At 41.9% G+C, this 19139-nt stretch overlaps 1 protein-coding gene across 4 annotated transcripts in view; it reads left to right on the top strand.

Annotated features, from left to right (window-relative positions):
- The window catches only part of ADGRV1 (adhesion G protein-coupled receptor V1), a 627077-nt gene that overhangs the window by 236969 nt on the left and 370969 nt on the right, over positions 1-19139 (top strand). For all 4 annotated transcript variants that reach the window (XR_012320105.1, XM_073678624.1, XM_073678616.1 and 1 more), the window contains 8 exons: positions 6012-6090; positions 8138-8276; positions 11965-12106; positions 12197-12459; positions 14529-14704; positions 15222-15346; positions 16456-16628; positions 17360-17500. Coding sequence is in view for 3 of the 4 variants with exons in the window: in XM_073678624.1 (XP_073534725.1) it covers positions 6012-6090; positions 8138-8276; positions 11965-12106; positions 12197-12459; positions 14529-14704; positions 15222-15346; positions 16456-16628; positions 17360-17500 (1238 nt within the window). In the remaining variant the exon portion in view is untranslated. The remainder of the gene's footprint in view (positions 1-6011; positions 6091-8137; positions 8277-11964; positions 12107-12196; positions 12460-14528; positions 14705-15221; positions 15347-16455; positions 16629-17359; positions 17501-19139) is intronic.

The following is a 19139-nucleotide window of genomic DNA, read 5'->3' as shown; positions in this document are numbered from 1 at the left end:
ACTGTCTATCTCCACTAAATTCATCCCTAGAGATTATGAGTCCAGGCTTACACAGTAGTATGATGAAATAATTCAGATATTATTTGCAGTGATTGCCAACAAATTTGGCTGTAGTGTTGTAATAATCTATATATGTCTCTGCTGTATGTTATTTGGTGTAAGTACCGTATATACTCGAGTATAAGCCGTCCCGAAAAAAAACTGGGAAAACTTATTGACTCGAGTATAAGCCTACGGTGGGAAATGCAGAAGCTACTGGTAAATTTCCCCATCCTGGTAAGCATTGCCCACTAATCACCAATCCTTGTATGCATGGCCCCCTCATCTCCAATCCTGGTATGCATGGCCCCCTCATCTCCAATCCTGGTATGCATGGCCCCCTCATCTCCAATCCTGGTATGGATGGCCCCCTCATCCCCAATCCTGGTATGCATGGCCCCCTCATCCCCAATGGTATGCTTGGCCCCCTCATTCCCAATCCTGGTATGCATGGCCACCTCATCCCCAATCCTGGTATGCATGGCCCCCTCATCCCAAATCCTGGTATGCATGGCCCCCTCATCCCCAATCCTGGTATGCTTAGCCCCCCTACACTGGTATACATGGCCTCCCATCGCTGCACACATGAAAAAATAAACACTTCTACTCACCTTCCTTCCCTCTGCTCCAGTGCTACATCCTGTTCTGTCAGCAGCTCATCTCAGCATCTGAGCAGCGCATGACGTCACTGCCATGCGCCCTCAGATGCTGAGGTGAGCAGTGGGGATATCCACTCCTCTCCACACCGGAACTATGGGCATGGAGAGGAGTGAATATTCATTTTCTTTAATAGCGCACATTGTAGCCGCAGCCGCCATCTGCTGCTCAGCTATCCCGTGTGCCCGCTGCTAAAGAATAGTGGAATAGTGTGGGATGGATAATTGTGAGGGTATCATACTTGCGCTAGCTAGCAAAATTATCCAAGTGTTGGAATTACAGCAACAGTGCTCAGTACTGATGTATAATTTCTTCCATGTCTCTGCTACTCCTGTCCTGTCTGTGCTACTAGAGCAGGAAGCACTTTTTTGTGTATTTTATGTAAGTGAGCATAGTAGCTAGTCTCTGCCACTACTTCAAAGTCAATTGCAAATTAGAAATAAAGGCTGCAGAAGGAAAAACTTTTGAAAAAATGCAGTATACAAATCACTTGGTGGTCAGAAATAGTGTTATTTATTATGTACACCCATGACAGCATTGTTCCCCTGTAATAACTTCATCACAATATACACATATAAAATCTTTAAGTTTGTATATACAATGGGGAAATAAGTATTTGATCCCTTGCTGTTTTTGTAAGTTTTCCCACTGACAAAGACATGAACAGTTTATAATTTTAACATTGAGAGATAGAATATCCAAAAAAATATCAAGAAAATTACATTGTATAAATTAGATAATTTTTTTGCATTTTGCAGTGAGAAATAAGTATTTGATCTCCTACAAATCATTATGAGTTCTGGCTCCTACAGACTAGTTAGACGCTCCTAATCAACTGGTTACCTGCATTAAAGACAGCTGTCTTACATAGTCACCTGTATAAAAGACTCCTGTTCACAGACTCAATTAATTAGTCAGACTCTAACCTCTACAACATGGGAAAGACCAAAGAGCTTTCTAAGCATGTCAGGGACAAGATCATAGACCTGCACAAAGCTGGAATGGGCTACAAAACCATAAGCAAGACGCTGGGTGAGAAGGAGACAACTGTTGGTGCAATAGTAAGAAAATGGAAGAAATACAAAATGACTGTCAATCAATGTGGGGCACCATGCAAAATCTCACCTCGTAGGGTATCCTTGATCATGAGGAAGGTGAGAGATCAGCCTAAAACTACACAGGGGGAACTTGTTAATGATCTCCAGGCATCTGGGACCACAGTCACCAAGAAAACCATTGGTAACACATTACTCCTTAAAGGTTTAAAATCCTGCAGTGCCCGCAAGGTTCCTCTGCTCGAGCAGGCACATGTGCAGGCCCGTCTGAAGTTTGCTAGTGAACACCTGGATGATTCTGTGAGTTATTGGGAGACAAAAATTGAGCTCTTTGGCATTAACTCAACTCGCTGTGTTTGGAGGAAGAAGAAGGATGAGTACAACCCTAAGAACCTTGTCCCATCCGTGAAGCATGGTGGGGGAAACATTATACTTTGGGGGTGCTTTTCTGCAAAGGGGACATGACGACTGCACCGTACTGAAGGGAAGATGGATGGGGTCATGTATCGCGAGATTTTGGCCAACAATCTCCTAACCTCAGTAAGAGCATTGAAGATGGGTCGTGGCTGGGTCTTCCACCAAGACAATGACCCAAAACATACACCCAAGGCAACAAAGGAGTGGCTCAAAAAGAAGCACAGTAAGGTCATGGAGTGGAGTATTTTTTTTAAATAAATCCTTTAACACTAAATGACAAGTACAGTAACCAACACTGTCACTGTACTTCTTATATATGTGACTGACATGTTTCTATCTATCTAATCTATGTGTGATGCTCTATTCCTTCTTGTCTAAATTGTTGGGTACCGGTGTATGCCGCTGCTGAATTGCCGGCCGGCTTTTTTAAAGAGAGTGTCTTCTGAGCAGTTTGTCAGCTTTTGGCCACATTTGAAGGTGTTTTCTATGTGTTTCTATGTGTTTTTGTTTGCCTGCCATTGGTTTTAACGGTGTTCGACGGTGTTCTAAGGTGTTCGACGAACAGTTCCACGAACATCCCGGTGTTCGACGAACCGAACCGAACCCGAACACTATTGGGGGTGGCTCAACACTAGTTACTACCTGATAAAGCTGCTTGAGACAATGCAAAGGTTTTGTAAATCTGTCATCAGAGTAAAAGGTTACTTAGAGGAATCTAAGGTTTAATACTCAGGGGAGTAACGATCACGGTTAAAGAGGGTGCGACTGCGACCGGACCCGTGCAGGAGGGGGGCCTGCTGATGCTGTTACCCATTTCAACTGAATGTGCGGCTGAGGACATACATTCAGCTAAAATGTATTGTGGCACAGAGACCTGCGGGCTCCCTGCACTGCAATACATGCCACCGGATAATCGGAGGTCGGAAGCTGACGGCTCATGGCAGTGACGTCATGCACCTCCAATGGTGGGCACCCAGAAGTCACTTGATGGATTATGCACCGGCTATAGAAGAAGATGTTTAATTTTTTTTTAACTATGTTGGAGAAAAGCAGCAGAACGGAGGACATTATTACTGAAAGGGGCAAGGATGGGGGACATTATTACGGGAAAGGGCCCAGGATGGAGGACACTATACCAGGAAGGGGCACAGGATGAGGTACATTAAACCATGAAGGGGTCCAGCATGGGGGATTTTATATCAGGAAGGGGGCCAGGATTGAGGAAATTATTACAGGAACGGGCCAAAATGAAGAACATCACTACATGGTGGGCGAAAACGTATGTCTTTGTAAGATCTAGAACACTACAAGGACCATATATCTGACCATCATGCAGGTGGGACCAAGGTTCACATTTTGTTAATACATATTCTAGTTTGCTTCACATGTGTTGCTTTACTCTGTGTTTACATATCTTTCTTTTTGATTTTGTTGACTATATTTTAAATCTACAATGTGCACTTTCCAATAAGAACAAGGGAAACCATTGCAGGAATAGGTGAACAGGTGTGTCCAAACTTTTGACCGGTACTACACACAACACTACTATGACATTATCACCATGGAATACAGCTTAGTTATAAAAGTAAACACTCCTGAGGCATAATGGCAATTAAACACAGTTTATAAATGATGAACTTGCCATGTGCGGATTTTGTGCAATTTCTCAGAAGTTCTAAGGACAAAAGGCGAAAATGCTGTTCTTCCTAGTGTGTAGCCAGAATGCATGTAGGTGACTATTTAATCATTCTCATGTGAGTATTAGGAGAAAGCAAAGCACATGGACGAAGCACTTAGAAAATCAAAAGAAAATTATTGTCATGATTGCCCTTTTTTATCTTCCGTTTTGATGAGGACAGAGTCATTTTCTGTCACATACAGCAGACAGGTAAAGAAGCCTTTGCACAAAAAGAAACTGGAATAGCATTTACAGATGCAGCAAAGTTTAAACTGACATGGTGGAACACCATAGAGATAGCGGAGCGCACCTATGCTATTTGCGTAGCACACTCATTTACTTTGTATTAGAGCATCTCCTTTACACAAATTGCGTACAAACATTCTATGGAAAGAATTACAGTTTGTGGCCCAAACAATGGTTTCTTGATTGTTACTGCTATAGATATCATATTTCTCAAAAGTCATCATTAGAACTACAATTCTACCCACTGCAAAGTCCCTGGAAGGGGAGGCAGCAGAGCAGCTGGGTCAGAAGCTGAAGAAGGGGATGACTCATGCAGAGAAAATACACTTCCTGTTTCTACACAGAGCTTATAATAATTCAGCTAGTCAGTTATTAATCAAGTGATGTCATAGATCTAATGGAAAAGAGAATTATCTAGGTAATCTAGATAATTAATAATAATTAATAATAATAATGGATCTCCTCATACTTAACAGACAGGACATTCAGCGTCTCCCACTCACGCACCACCTCCTCATCTCGCCCCCTATCTGTCGGTGTCCCCCAAGGTTCAGTTCTAGGACCTCTGCTCTTCTCCATCTACACCTTCGGCCTGGGACAGCTCATAGAGTCTCACGGCTTTCAGTATCACCTCTATGCTGACGACACACAGATATACCTCTCTGGACCCGATATCTCCTCCCTACTAACCAGAATCCCACAATGTCTGTTCGCCATCTCATCCTTCTTCTCCGACAGATTTCTAAAACTCAACATGGATAAAACAGAGTTCATCATCTTTCCACCCTCTCATTCACATCCCCCATCCGACCTATCCATCAACGTCAATGGCTGTTCACTCTCCCCAGTCCCACAAGCTCGCTGCCTTGGGGTAACCCTGGACTCTGATCTCTCCTTCAAGCCACATATCCAAGCCCTTTCCACCTCCTGCCGACTCCAACTCAAAAACATCTCCCGGATCCGTGCATTCCTCAGCAAAGACTCTGCAAAAACACTAGTGCATGCCCTCATCATCTCCCGCCTCGACTACTGCAACCTCCTGCTCCGTGGCCTCCCTTCCAACACTCTTGCACCTCTCCAATCTATCCTAAACTCTGCTGCTCGACTAATCCACCTGTCCCCCCGCTATTCCCCGGCCTCTCCTCTCTGTCAATCCCTTCACTGGCTCCCCATTGCCCAGAGAATTCAGTTCAAAACTCTAACCATGGCATACAAAGCCATCCACAACCTGTCTCCCCCATACATCTGTGACCTAGTCTCCCGGTACTTACCTGCACGCAACCTCCGATCCTCACAAGATCTCCTTCTCTACTCCCCTCTTATCTCCTCCTCCCACAATCGTATACAAGATTTCTCCCGTGCTTCCCCCCTACTCTGGAACTCTCTACCCCAACATATCAGACTCTCGCCGACCGTGGAAACCTTCAAAAGGAACCTGAAGACCCACCTCTTCCGACAAGCCTACAACCTGCAGTAACCACCGCTGCATGACCAGCTCTACCCTCACCTACTGTATCCTCACCCATCCCTTGTAGACTGTGAGCCCTCGCGGGCAGGGTCCTCGCTCCTCCTGTACCAGTCGCTGACTCGTTTTGTTAAGATTATGTAAATGCTTTTGTTATGTATATCCCTATCACATGTAAAGCGCCATGGAATAAATGGCGCTATAATAATAAATAATAATAATAATAAAAAGACAAAAAGAGCAATTGTAAGTACACAGTGCTATATGATATGATGATTGCAATATATTAAGAGGATAATAACTTTGATGGGAGGAGGAGTGCTTCTTTAACCACTGAGACTTGGGGTGAGGTGGCTTTAGGCTATAATGATTGTGTGGTAATAAATGTTAAAATGCTTAATGTACATTGACAACTAGTTTTTTAGACATTATTTACAATTTATGTGTTGTACAGATGCTGAAGGATTGACAGCCCAGATTATTATTGATGCCAATGATGGGGTCCAAGGAGTTATTGAGTGGCAGAGGACAAGGTATGTTTGAATAAATTACAATTCATTTGTAGCTTGTTATATTGTCTTGAAATGCTGCTTTGTTAGATTTTCTATTATATGGATGAGTAAAGCTCTTCATAGTATTTACCCCGATCTTTCTATAAACATTCACATTTTGGCAAAGTGTGCATGTATATGTTAGTGGAGGGAGTACAATAAGTAAATTCGAGCTGCGGCTTATCTCCTACAGGAGTAAAAGATTGGGCATGTTGAACTTCAACATGCCCAATCCTTCTACTATGATTTTGGACTTAAGTATATGGTGACTTCTAATGCTCTTATGAATGTTTCACTTATGTTTGAAGCAAACACAGCTTGGAGACTTAATATTTTGATTCCTAAACACTAAACATGAGGTTTACACATTATATTTGGACAATAGGACGCGCATATGGTTAATGAACTTCCTGAAAAGAGCTTAGTGAATTACATAGAGTAAATCATCAAGCAAAAACAAGGAAACAGTAATATTAAATATCTTGGGATCGCAATCTAAATTAAGGATAATTTTACTTTTATAGAATATGCATTAAAAATGTCTTATTTCAAAAGTAATCACAAAATATAAGGTAATGCACATTTACCGACTATTACCCTGACACAAAAAGCCATGCGTAAAGCAATTAGTAACAAAAGCTCAGCTTAGTCAAAGATAGACAAAGTACCAGCTCACTCAATCAGATGTCTCCAGAGTATGATCCACAGGTGGAATCGTAGGTAAATCCAGAGTATTCCACATAGCAGCAATGTAACCAACTGAACATCAATGATCTTACCCTATCATGCCCTAGTAAGACTCTGTTACATCATTTTTCATTCTTGCCAGATGCATTTCCATTGGTGGTATTACTAGCTTCATCAGTGGGATACAGAGCATTAGTGTCTGAAAAAAAAGGATATAATTTTAAGGCATAAAATCAAAGCAAATGCTCCATTTAAAATAGCCAAAAAGTATTATCAGACACTTACATAATCACAAGTGGCAGTTTTCTGCATTCAATGTGACAGGTAAATGAACAGTGCACTTATTTAATAGAGAACCTGTCATCACTTTTTAAAGTAAAGGCATGGCAATAATTGTGCCGTTATACTGATTTAATGGATACCTGTAGCGAAAAAATCCGTAGCCTGATTCTTGTTTATTCACCTTAGCCTCTTCATGCATCGCATTGGGGTGGAACTGTGGGGCAGGACCATGGGTAGGGTCTTTGTCTCTGCCATGACCCCTCCACATTTGTATGAGCCTCCTTTTTTAAAATTTTGCGCTAGTGCTGCCCTTTCTGTGGGCAGCACTTGCACACATCCATGTCCCATCGTTCTCCAGCAAAATGGTGCCGGAGGAGGTGCATGCTCAGATTAACCTCTGGCGGTCTCCAGCAAAATGGTGCCAGAGGCAACACATGCTCAGATTAACCTTATGGCCTCCAGCAAAATGGCGGCGCTTGTACAGATCGAGATCTCAGCTCATCATTTAGCCGAGATCCCAATATACACATGCACCGCCACTGGTGCCATTTTCCTGGAGACCTACAGAGGTTAATCTGACCATGCACCGCCATTTTGCTGGAGAACTCCGGGACATGAAGGTGCGCAATTGCCATCCGCAAAAGGGCAACACTATTGCAGAATATAAAAAAGGAGGCATATACAAATGTGGAAGTGCGAAGGCAGAGCCGAAGACCGGCGCCACAGTCCCACCGCACAGTCCCACCGCACAGTCCCACCCCAATGCATACAAAGGCACCAAAACTTTTAAGGTGAATTAAACAAGAACCAGGCTACGGATTTTTTCACTACTCGTATCTATTTAATCAGGATAACAGGGTCATTTTGGCCATACCTTTACTTTAACAGGTTAAATTGTGATGACAGGTTCTCTTTAATGCATATTCAATAAAAGTGAAGATGTAGGTATTGATTTTGCTGTGATTCTTGAATTACAATGAGACATAAAGCATAAGCTATTATCTGTAGATATAACAATAAGTTCTGTTTGTAGATTAATTTATAAAGTATTATCTTTCAGCTTTGAAGTCAATGAAACCCATGGTATTTTGACACTTGTTGCTTATCGGAACAAAGGAACCTTTGGAAACGTGTCGTTATTTTTCTACGCACAGAATATAGGGGCCCAACTAGGCTTGGATTATAATGTTTCATCAATGGTAGGATATCGTTGCTTAATTGCTTCTGTAATCAATTGTTTTAATATTTGCAAGACTATTAACAAGTATATCTATCCATAGTGATTGTCTTATAAACCAGATTGAAGTTGTGGGATTCCAATTGTTTATGTAATACAAATTATTGGGGCTGCAATTATTTGTCTCAAAAAGCAAAAAAAGTAAATTAAGTGTAACTATTGGTTATAGACTTTGCATATGTGTGTACATAACTAATAACACTATTTCTGACCATTAAATTAATTTTGCTAAATTCAGACATCAGTGATACATGGTATACAGTGCCTACAAGTAGTATTCAACCCCCTGCAGATTTAGCTGGTTGACACATGCGGAATTAACTTGGCATTGTGACATTTGTACTGTAGATCAGCCTGGAAGTGGGAAATGCACTGCAGCAAATTTTTTTTTTTTTTTTTAAAAACGTTAAAAGTTAATTCAGAGTGTCATTTATTATTCAACCCCTCAAACCACAAGAATTCTGTTTGGTCCCACTAAAGTATTAAGAAGTAGTTCAGGCACCAAGAATAATGAGCTTCACATGTGTGGATTAAAGATCTCTTTTGCCAGCCTTTTCTGACTATTTAAGACCCTCCCCAAACTTGTGAACAGCACTCAGACATGGTCAACATGGGAAAGACAAAGGAGCATTCCAAGGCCATCAGAGACAAAATCGTGGAGGGTCACAAGGCTGGCAAGGGGTACAAAACCCTTTCCAAGGAGTTGGGCCTACCTGTCTCCACTGTTGGGAGCATCATCCGTAAGTGGAAGGCTTATGGAACTACTGTTAGCCTTCCACGGCCTGGACAGCCTTTGAAAGTGTCCTCCCGTGCCGAGGCCAGGCTTGTCCGAAGAGTCAAGGCTAACCCAAGGACAACAAGGAAGGAGCTCCGGGAAGATCTCATGGCAGTGGGGACATTGGTTTCAGTCAATACCATAAGTAACGTACTCCACCGCAATGGTCTCCGTTCCAGACGAGCCCGTAAGGTACCTTTACTTTCAAAGCGTCATGTCAAGGCTCGTCTACAGTTTGCTCATGATCACTTGGAGGACTCTGAGACAGACTGGTTCAAGGTTCTATGGTCTGATGAGACCAAGATCGAGATCTTTGGTGCCAACCACACACGTGACGTTTGGAGACTGGATGGCACTGCATACGACCCCAAGAATACCATCCCTACAGTCAAGCATGGTGGTGGCAGCATCATGCTGTGGGGCTGTTTCTCTGCCAAGGGGCCTGGCCATCTGGTCCGCATCCATGGGAAGATGGATAGCACGGCCTACCTGGAGATTTTGGCCAAGAACCTCCGCTCCTCCATCAAGGATCTTAAGATGGGTCGTAATTTCATCTTCCAACAAGACAACGACCCAAAGCACACAGCCAAGAAAACCAAGGCCTGGTTCAAGAGGGAAAAAGTCAAGGTGTTGGAGTGGCCTAGTCAGTCTCCTGACCTTAACCCAATTGAAAACTTGTGGAAGGAGCTCAAGAATAAAGTCCACATGAGACACCCAAAGAACCTAGATAACTTGGAGAAGATCTGCATGGAGGAGTGGGCCAAGATAACTCCACAGACCTGTGCCGGCCTGATCAGGTCTTATAAAAGACGATTATTAGCTGTAATTGCAAACAAGGGTTATTCCACAAAATATTAAACATAGGGGTTGTATAATAATTGACCCACACTTTTATGTTTAAAATTTAATAAAATTCAACTGAGCAACATAACTTTTTGGTTTGTAAGATTTATGCTTCTGTTCATAAAACCTACTCTCATTTGCAGTTTGAAGGCTCGAACTTATTTGCATCTTATCAAACCAGCTAAATCTGCAGGGGGTTGAATACTACTTGTAGGCACTGTATGTATGGATGGTATGTAACACGGGAATTGGATGTTTCTCCCACATCAGTTCGCCCCCAGGTACATTTCGCCCCAGCACATTTCATCCCCATCATTTGGCTCCCAGGATGTTTTGCCCCCGCACATTTCACCCCCGCACATATCGCCCCCAGTTCGCCCCGGTCCGGGGGCAAAACGTGCAGGGGCGAAATGTGCGGGGGCGAATCTTCCTGGGGGTGAAATGATAGGGGCGAAATATGCGGGGGGCGAAATGTACCTGGGGGGCGAACTGATGGGGGCGAAACTTCCTATAACCGATGTCTCCCATTCACAGTGAACAGAGACAAGAGGGACTCATACTCCTCTGACTTTGTGTAGCACATGTTTAGAGCTCTAGTGGCATGGAAGACATTACACAGCAGTACTGAGCAGTCAAGCTGTAAATCCAGTTCTGGGAGAGATATATACTTACTAGAAAGCTGCAGCACCAGGCCGTGTGTCTCTCTGTCCCTCTTTCCTCATCTACCTTACCTCTTCATATACTTTGTAAAGTTTCTACTCACTCAGTTGCGTATGAGGTAGGCACAGGAAGCAGTAAAAGTGAAACGTCCAGGCTGGTTTATTAAGACTCCATAAACCATGCCTCAAACAGAGGAAATAAACGACTTTCAGTGCAGACAAAAGCAAAGTAAACAGTCCAAATAATGGCACTTTGGTATTGGTCTTGCACACTCGTGTTGAATAGCGTCCAGTACACAAACTCAGTCTGGAGACATCACACAGGAGACCTTCTTACCTCCACACCCTGTACAATAATGATACAACTGGATTTCCTTTTATCTGCCATACCATGTCCGAGGGTGGGGATATGTGAGCAGCCAGTCCCACCCATCTCTCTGACTGCTCTTAAAGCCAGCCCTGGCCACGCCCTATTAACTCTCTCAGCACTATACGTGCTGGAGCTTGCTTCAGGGCTTACATCACTGAGGACAAACTGCCTCTGTGATAAATATCTCCTTTCAATGATGTGTCCAGCGGCCATCTTACAACTTTAATAATCAGGTGTAATCTGATCTGTCACTGAGATGGTAGGCTGCTTTGGGGATATGATATATTTCTTTTGTTTGCTTTTACTATTGATTTATGCAAAGATTGTTGAATTGACTGACCATTAAACTACAGGTGATTAAAAAATGATGGTGCAAAATGATAGCCTCAATATTCATAACATTGAGAGAACATAGCACAAAGTTATGGATACAAAAAGATTTATTATCTATCCAAGTTTTGGCTACACACTACAATTGTGCAAAGTGATTTCCATTGGTGACATGTCAGATGTTTATGGTGTAGTCTGGTTTTGTCCAGACATTTGCCAGTATATTCTCGGATATGAACTCTACTATTTCAGTAATGTGTTGTCTCAGGTTGTTCATATCCTGTGGATGTGATGGGGGGGAGGGCAGATAGGCTGAGTTCTTGATATAGCCCCACAGAAAGGGCGTTAGATTGTCAGATTGGGTGATATTGGTGCACTGACCTGAGAAAGCGCATCACTGGCACAATCGAGTTCTTATCTGAGGATATGCTATGATAACCAAACTACCGCCTAGACCTCTGCCATGGCACCAATGGAAATCACTTTGAACACTTGTAATGTATCGCTAAAACTTGGATAGATAGTGAGTATTTTCATGTTAATAAATTTGTGTTGTGTTCTCTCATATGAATACCAAGGCTGTAATTTTGCACCATCCTCTATGAATAATCCTGTATCATGTGTAAAGTCATCATTCTTGAGTCAAGTGAAGTAAATACATTTTTTATTTTAGATTTTAGCATTTGCTGATGGAGAAAGATATAAATTTATTGATGTAATTATCAATGATGATGATCTCCCAGAAGGAGATGAAAAGTTTCAGCTGATACTTGCAAATCCTTCCCATGGACTGGAGTTGGGCAAGAATACAACAGGTGATACAATCCATTACACAATATATTGAGTAGTTGTCGTATGTATATGAATGTGCTACAGTCTGATATCTTGTATTTCTTTTATGACAGCCACTGTTACAATTCTGGCCAATGACGATGGTCATGGGGTTCTATCTTTTAACAATACTGAACACTTCTTTCTGAGGGAGCCCACAGCACTGTACTTGACAGAGAGCGTTGCAGTGCTCTGTATTATCAGGGACCCCCCACAAGGAATATTTGGGACTGTCACTGTGCAGTATTTTATCACGGGAGAGAATGGCTCGGATGCTTCAGGTGATCTGAATCCAGTAGAAGGCTATGTCATACTAGAAGAAGGCGTGAGGTTCAAGGTAACTTCTCAGCCCAGCATGGACTGTGTAATGCATTGGGTTATTCATGGCATTTTAAGCATCAAAGGTTGAAAATTCCCAACTTATATAGGCTTTACTGTGTGAAGAAAGAAAGGCCTTTACCACAAAATAGCTGGAGGTTTTTTACATGTACAGTACGTTGGGTAGCTTGGGTCCAATTACGTAAATTATATATTTTGCCTATATAAAGGGCATTTATTGTTGTGAAAAATATACATTGTTCAGATTTATTATTCATTCTTAAAGTCATTGTTCAGGATTAGATTTCCTTATCTTTTGTAGAAGCTGGAGTTGGGCCAGACTGCAGTTCACAGGCCATAAACTAGAGTGGGGTTGTGTCTGGTAAACATTTAGACCTTTTTTCTCTTATTACCAACCCAATTTTTACAACAATCCATGGCCAATAAGTAAAGTGAAAAAGGAAATCACCAGCTCACCTATATTTCCAATTTAGTAAATTGGAGAGCCTGAAGAAGAAGCTGTTACAAGGCGATGATTGATTGAAAAACAAGGTGGGGTTGTTCGACCCGATCCAAATGATTTAAAATCATTATTTGATAAATTTAATATTCACAGAAGAGTGGTGAAAGGATACAGATCATCAACGCGTTTCAAACGCTATATGTATTCTTAATCATGATGAAACTTCATGCTCATGGTATGTCATCATGATTAAGAATGCATATAGCGTTTGAAACGCGTTGATGATCAGTATCCTTTCACCACTCTTCTATGAACTTTAAATGATTGAAATAAAGTGCTAATTTTTACCCATTCGGATCGAACTGGAGGACCGAACCTTTTATTTTAATATATAAAGTCCTCAAATCACAATATATTACAGTTGGCCCAATTTTCCATTTTCAGTGGCATTTGTCCACAATCTAATATGAATGGTGGCTGGGGGGGGGGGTCTTCTGACTCCTCCCTTAGAGATGATGTCTGGGAAAAAACATTTTGGTGGTTTTAATTAAAAGACACATGATCCTTTTGCTCCCCAGGCAGATAAGTTTCTAGCAGAAGTGTCTTGTGGCAGCTTACTACACTCTTCTCATAGAAGAGTGCTGGGAGAGACACTGTAGCTGTCAATACAACAGGCAAACAGGTATCTAATGTGTATGGACAGCCTAATATCTATAAATCTTTTAGAATGGAAAAAATAATTACCATCCATATCATTTTGTACTTGATATTTAAGCTCATACATATTTTTTTAATTTTCCTCTAGCCAATATCAAAATATACAGTACAAACAGAAAGAATAACAAAAATTACAAAGATAACCCAACCTGCCCTCGCACTTTTCCCCAGAAAAGAGGAGAGGAAAAAAATAAAAATAAATAAAAAAAAGTAATAAATTAAATAAAATAACAGCTATTTATACAAATTTTCACCAAACCTGTAATATTTTATCCTTGTAGATTCTGATAACAAGTTTAAAAAAAATAATAATAATTTTTATTTCTATAGCTCCAACATATTCCGCTGCATTTTACAATTTTGACTTATCATAATGGCTTAAACCATGTTTCAAATACAATGGCCCTGATTCATTAAGACTGGCATTTCATACGCCAGTCTTAATGAGGGTCATGTAGGAATAAGATGCGCTGAATTCTTTAAGAGGCACACAACACTTAATAAATTCAGCGCATCTTATTAGTTACTTGCACGTCTGTGCACCTCATCAGAAATGTTACTCTAGTCCCTGACTGGAATAAAATTTCTGACATAAAAAATACCATCACTATTGATTAATTTGACAGGCGGGTGTAGCCACACCCCATCCCGCCTCCTACTTAGGCCCTCCCATTTTGTAAGAGCTCCATGAACATGTCAATAATCTCAAAATTTTTGCAGCACTCCATTTTGTACAAAAAAAAATTCTAAGTATTTTACATCAGTTTTCTGGCTAAAAACACTTTGCTGAATCACTGAATCATTATAAAGTTATAATTAAATCAAGAGAGGGTAATTGACTTTAATCCATGGGACCAGAATTCATCGTTAAGTGCAGATTTTGATTCCTTAATTTTTTTTCTAAACAGACTTTGGAAATTGCTGCAGTACTGGATGAAGAACCAGAGATGGATGAACATTTTACTGTCACGCTGCTTAATCCCACAGGGGGTGCTAGACTGGGCACAAGAATCCACACAGAGATAACTGTCCTCCAAAACCAAGCACCCCAAGGGCTGTTCAGCATCTTCCCCTCAAATAACAGGTACTACAGGTTTTAAAGCTTAAAGGGCATTTGCCACTAGGTGAAAAGTGGGCAGTTTTGCCTTCATTTTATTTCCGCTGCTCTGCTGAGGATTCCATGTATTATTATTTTTTTAAATCCTCCATACGGTTCCAGAGATATGAGTCTTCTCATTTAGTGCTAATTTGTATGGTCTTTACTAAGGGGGCGGTGCTCACAGGTTTCTTTGGGGGCTTGTCTTCATTATTTTCCTGTGTGCATCACTACCTTGCAAATACCGTAAAAAATATCACTAAATAAGAGGCACATATCTCTGGAACAGTATTACAGTTTTAAAATTTGCCCCCCAAAAAAAGGATTTTTTAGAGGAGCCGCTGGAATAAAATAAGAGAAACAACTGAGCACTTTTCACCAGGCGATAGCTCCTCAGTAGTGCGTTTCATAAAGTCAGAGTTAACACACAGCATGTCAGTGTTAATTGTTATGTTAGTGTATGCTTTCTCTCTCTCCAATCTACCCTCTAATCTGGATGATGAAGAACAAGCTCCATAACAGTTGAAGAGAGCAATGCAACTGTCTATCTGAAAGTGTCCCGCAGCAACGGCCTGAACATGTCTGTGAGCGTGGAATGGGAGACTGTATCGGGGAGCGCGTTTGGCATAAGTAAGACACTGCATACAGTATATCTATTATTTCACAATATCCCCAGTGCTGTGCCATATCTACCTATTACTTGCATATGTCAGTCATAATATGAAAGGAAAACTGAAATAGTGATTACATAGAACTGTGCAGGAGTTCCGGCTGGAGTGCAGAGAGGAGTGCAGAGAGGAGTGCAGAGAGGAGTGCAGAGAGGAGTGCAGAGGGTGGGGCAGAGAGGAGTGCAGAGGGTGGGGCAGAGAGGAGTGCAGAGGGCGGGCAGAGAGGAGTGCAGAGGGCTGGCAGAGAGGAGTACAGAGGGCTGGCAGAGAGGAGTACAGAGGGCTGGCAGAGAGGAGTACAGAGTGCTGGCAGAGAGGAGTAGAGAGGGCTGGCAGAGAGGAGTGCAGAGGGCGGGGCAGAGAGGAGTGCAGAGGGCGGGGCAGAGAGGAGTGCAGAGGGCGGGGCAGAGAGGAGTGCAGAGGGCGGGCAGAGAGGAGTGCAGAGGGTGGGGCAGAGAGGAGTGCAGAGGGTGGGGCAGAGAGGAGTGCAGAGGGTGGGGCAGAGAGGAGTGCAGAGGGTGGGGCAGAGAGGAGTGCAGAGGGTGGGGCAGAGAGGAGTGCAGAGGGCGGGCAGAGAGGAGTGCAGAGGGCGGGGCAGAGAGGAGTTCAGAGGGCGGGGCTAGCACTGACTATGAGGATAGATAAAGAGCAGGAAATGCTTGACCAGGAAGAGGAGCATGCACATAGCCAGCATGGAGGTACTGAACCAAAATTGCAGAAAGAGAAGGTAGAAACAAAAGAAAAACATTGTGGGGGGTTCATTATAATACAGTACAGATTAGCTTATAGTAAAAAAAGGGAGTTTGGGGGTTGGAAAACCCCTTTCAATGTCAAGTCTGAAGCATCTGTAATGCCCTACCCCTTTTCCCATCATGTGTCAGGAAAAGTGGCATACAAGTCTTCATACATTCAGCCCAAACATCATATTTTTAATATAGCGATTCCAAAGAACGTAATATTTAAATAGTCATTTAAAGTCCACGTGACTAGTCCACATTGCAACCTGTAGAGTTGTAAAGACTCAGTGTTGGATATATAGTAACAACATGAACTCATTTTTCATTTTTATAGAGGGTCCCAACACTGTGCTGTCCGTCGTGCAAAGTTTCCCCAATGAGTCTTCTTCCTCTTGTTGTTTCTTCTCTCGTGGTGATCTACAATATGCTGTATTACTGAAAACAAACTCCGCCTCTAACTCTACTTGCACAGTCTATGAATGGCGGGGAGTATTTGTAGCCATTCAGGTAGGTATTTTTGATACTAAGTTGATGGTACATATGTTATAATAACCCCTGAAGTGACCAGTTTTTATTCTGAGCAAACCTGATGGTAGCACACTTGTGATGTTACACTGGCTCACCCGACCGTAACATAACGGACAGAGAGTTGCATTGAAAACGCTATGTACCGAAACAAACCACTATGTGATGTCACGATGAGTGGGTGCATCCCATGCTCATGACCCCTAGCACAATCCAGAGCAAAGGGCCACAAACTAAATGTAGCTCCAGTGAATGAGGCTAGTTGAAATATTTCATGGTTGGCTTATTATTTCAATGACTGTACTGTAATACTACATTTCCCTGTGTGTATACATATTTAAAGGGCACCCGTTTGACTACTACAGCCAGTCACTGGCTCAGTGGTATACTGGTGGGGTCGGTGTTTGGTTGTAGCAGTCCTGTGGCTAGTCAGGGATGTCATTGCTGGTGGAAAGATTGTCAGGGAGCACCAGAGCAGCAGAGATGGAAGGGTGGTAGATGTATTGGGTAAGCATTGTACTTTGTCTTCCAAAATGTAAGTATTCCCGCACAACCTTCGGTTCAATGTTTGTGAGTTAGAAACCCTCTTTAAGAGTGTTTAGATTCAACAGAAATTATACCAAGTCAATCGATCCCTTTAAAGTAAAAAAAAAAAAAAAAAGTATAACAATATGTGATTTAATCTTGATTGTCTGCTTTGTACGTTCTTACAGGACTTTGTCATTGAAAGCCCCAAGCGTTGTGTCGCCTTTACAACTAATGACTCTCAGGTTGTTGTTATTACGAGCGGAAATGGTAATCTTCCTTCAAATAACAAGGTCTATACATTCACACAGAAAAATGGATTATTACTGGTAAATATGCCCATTATTCTATTCACATGTGACAGAGCATTAGTTACATTATTGGTAGTATTTCATGTATTTTAGCATGTAAACTGAAATATGCCTAGCTAGAAAAGGAAAAGATGATTACACTGTACACCATGTTCTAAATAATTATGCAAATGCTATTTTTCTCTGATTTTCCTAAATGGTTGATACAAATGAGTCATGTTCAAATCATCAACCGTCACATTTTATCGGACAAACCTCCCAATGATAACAGTATTTTTTTCAAAAACTAAAAAAAGCCTCAAAATGCACTGATCCAAATTATTATAATTAACAGAGATTCCAAACATTTTATAGGTTGTAAAGAGCTGAAAATGGTCATTAGCTGAATTTGCAGCATTAAGATGTCAGATTTACTGAAATGCAAATGCTTTTTCATTCAAAAACATCTTAACAATTCTTGCGTCCATTGAGCTAGTGAGTTTTTGGATAGTTTCTGCTTGAATTTCTTTGCAAGATGTCAGAATAATCTCCCAGAGCTGCTGTTTTGATGTGAACTGCCTCCCACCCTCAGAGCTTTTGCTTGAGGATACTCCAAAGGTTCTCAAAAATATTCAGGTCAGGGGAGGATGGTGGCCACACCACGAGTTTCTCTCCTTTTTTGCCGATAGCAGCCAATGACTCAGAGGTATTCTTTGCAGCTGCAGCATGAGATGGTGCATTGTCATGCATGAAGATGATTTTTCTATGTAGTTTTCCTTTAATTGGGCTCACCTGGAAAACTCATTATAAGGGTATGTGCCCACGATGCAGAATTGAAGCAGAAAATTTCCGCAGTGTTTCTGCATGTTCTTGGCAGTAAAAACGCTTGCAGATTTTTCACGCGTTTTTGCAGTGTTTTTACATGCGGATTTGACTTGCGTTTTTCAAATGCATTGTGACCTCAAATCCCCATGCAGAAACGCACAAATAATGGACATGCTGCGGATTTTTCCACAAGGAAAATGGGCACAGAACATGCAGATTTTCATTGGGGATCATGGGGCACGGATTACCAAGCATTTTGCAAGCGTTTACGTTATGGAAATTCCGCATCAAAAACGCATAGTGGGCACACAGCCTCATAGGTGTTTGAGATTGATTTCAGTGATCTATAGACCCTGAGACACAATACCATCCATGAGTTTATTTGAAAAACAAAAAAATTCCATGACACTTCCAGTTTGCATAATAATTTGGAATGCGGTGGATTTGTGATTTGTTGGACATGTTGTTATATACCTGAGTATGGTATATTCTGCACACAGTAAAGGAAAAGACCTGTGATATGTTGGTTTGCAATTTTGCAATGAATAATACACATTCCACCATCTATGAGCCCCCCATGTTCTGGCTAGCCGCCCGCCGCTCTGCAGCTAGGAGGCAGCATTCAATAAGCGTTATGAGTGCAGAGGGATGTAAATGCTTCAGTCTCTGTATTTTTAGGAATATTTGACATTGTATGAAGGTTTTATTTGGATATGTTAATAGTAGAGACAACCACAGTCCAGGTCAGTACTGTCTGTCCTTGGTGGACAGGGGCTGCACAAATTTCCTTACCCTGTAGGATCTTCGGCTTGGCTCGTGATTAGCCAGGCTGGCGAGATGTCACCTGTGCGCT

This window comes from Phyllobates terribilis, unplaced genomic scaffold, assembly GCF_046119375.1.
Source record: "Phyllobates terribilis strain yellow unplaced genomic scaffold, ASM4611937v1 Scaffold_1__5_contigs__length_1240528914, whole genome shotgun sequence".
Taxonomy (NCBI): domain Eukaryota; kingdom Metazoa; phylum Chordata; class Amphibia; order Anura; family Dendrobatidae; genus Phyllobates; species Phyllobates terribilis.
Note: the sequence above shows the minus strand (reverse complement) of the source record. Positions and strands in the feature narration are given on the sequence as shown.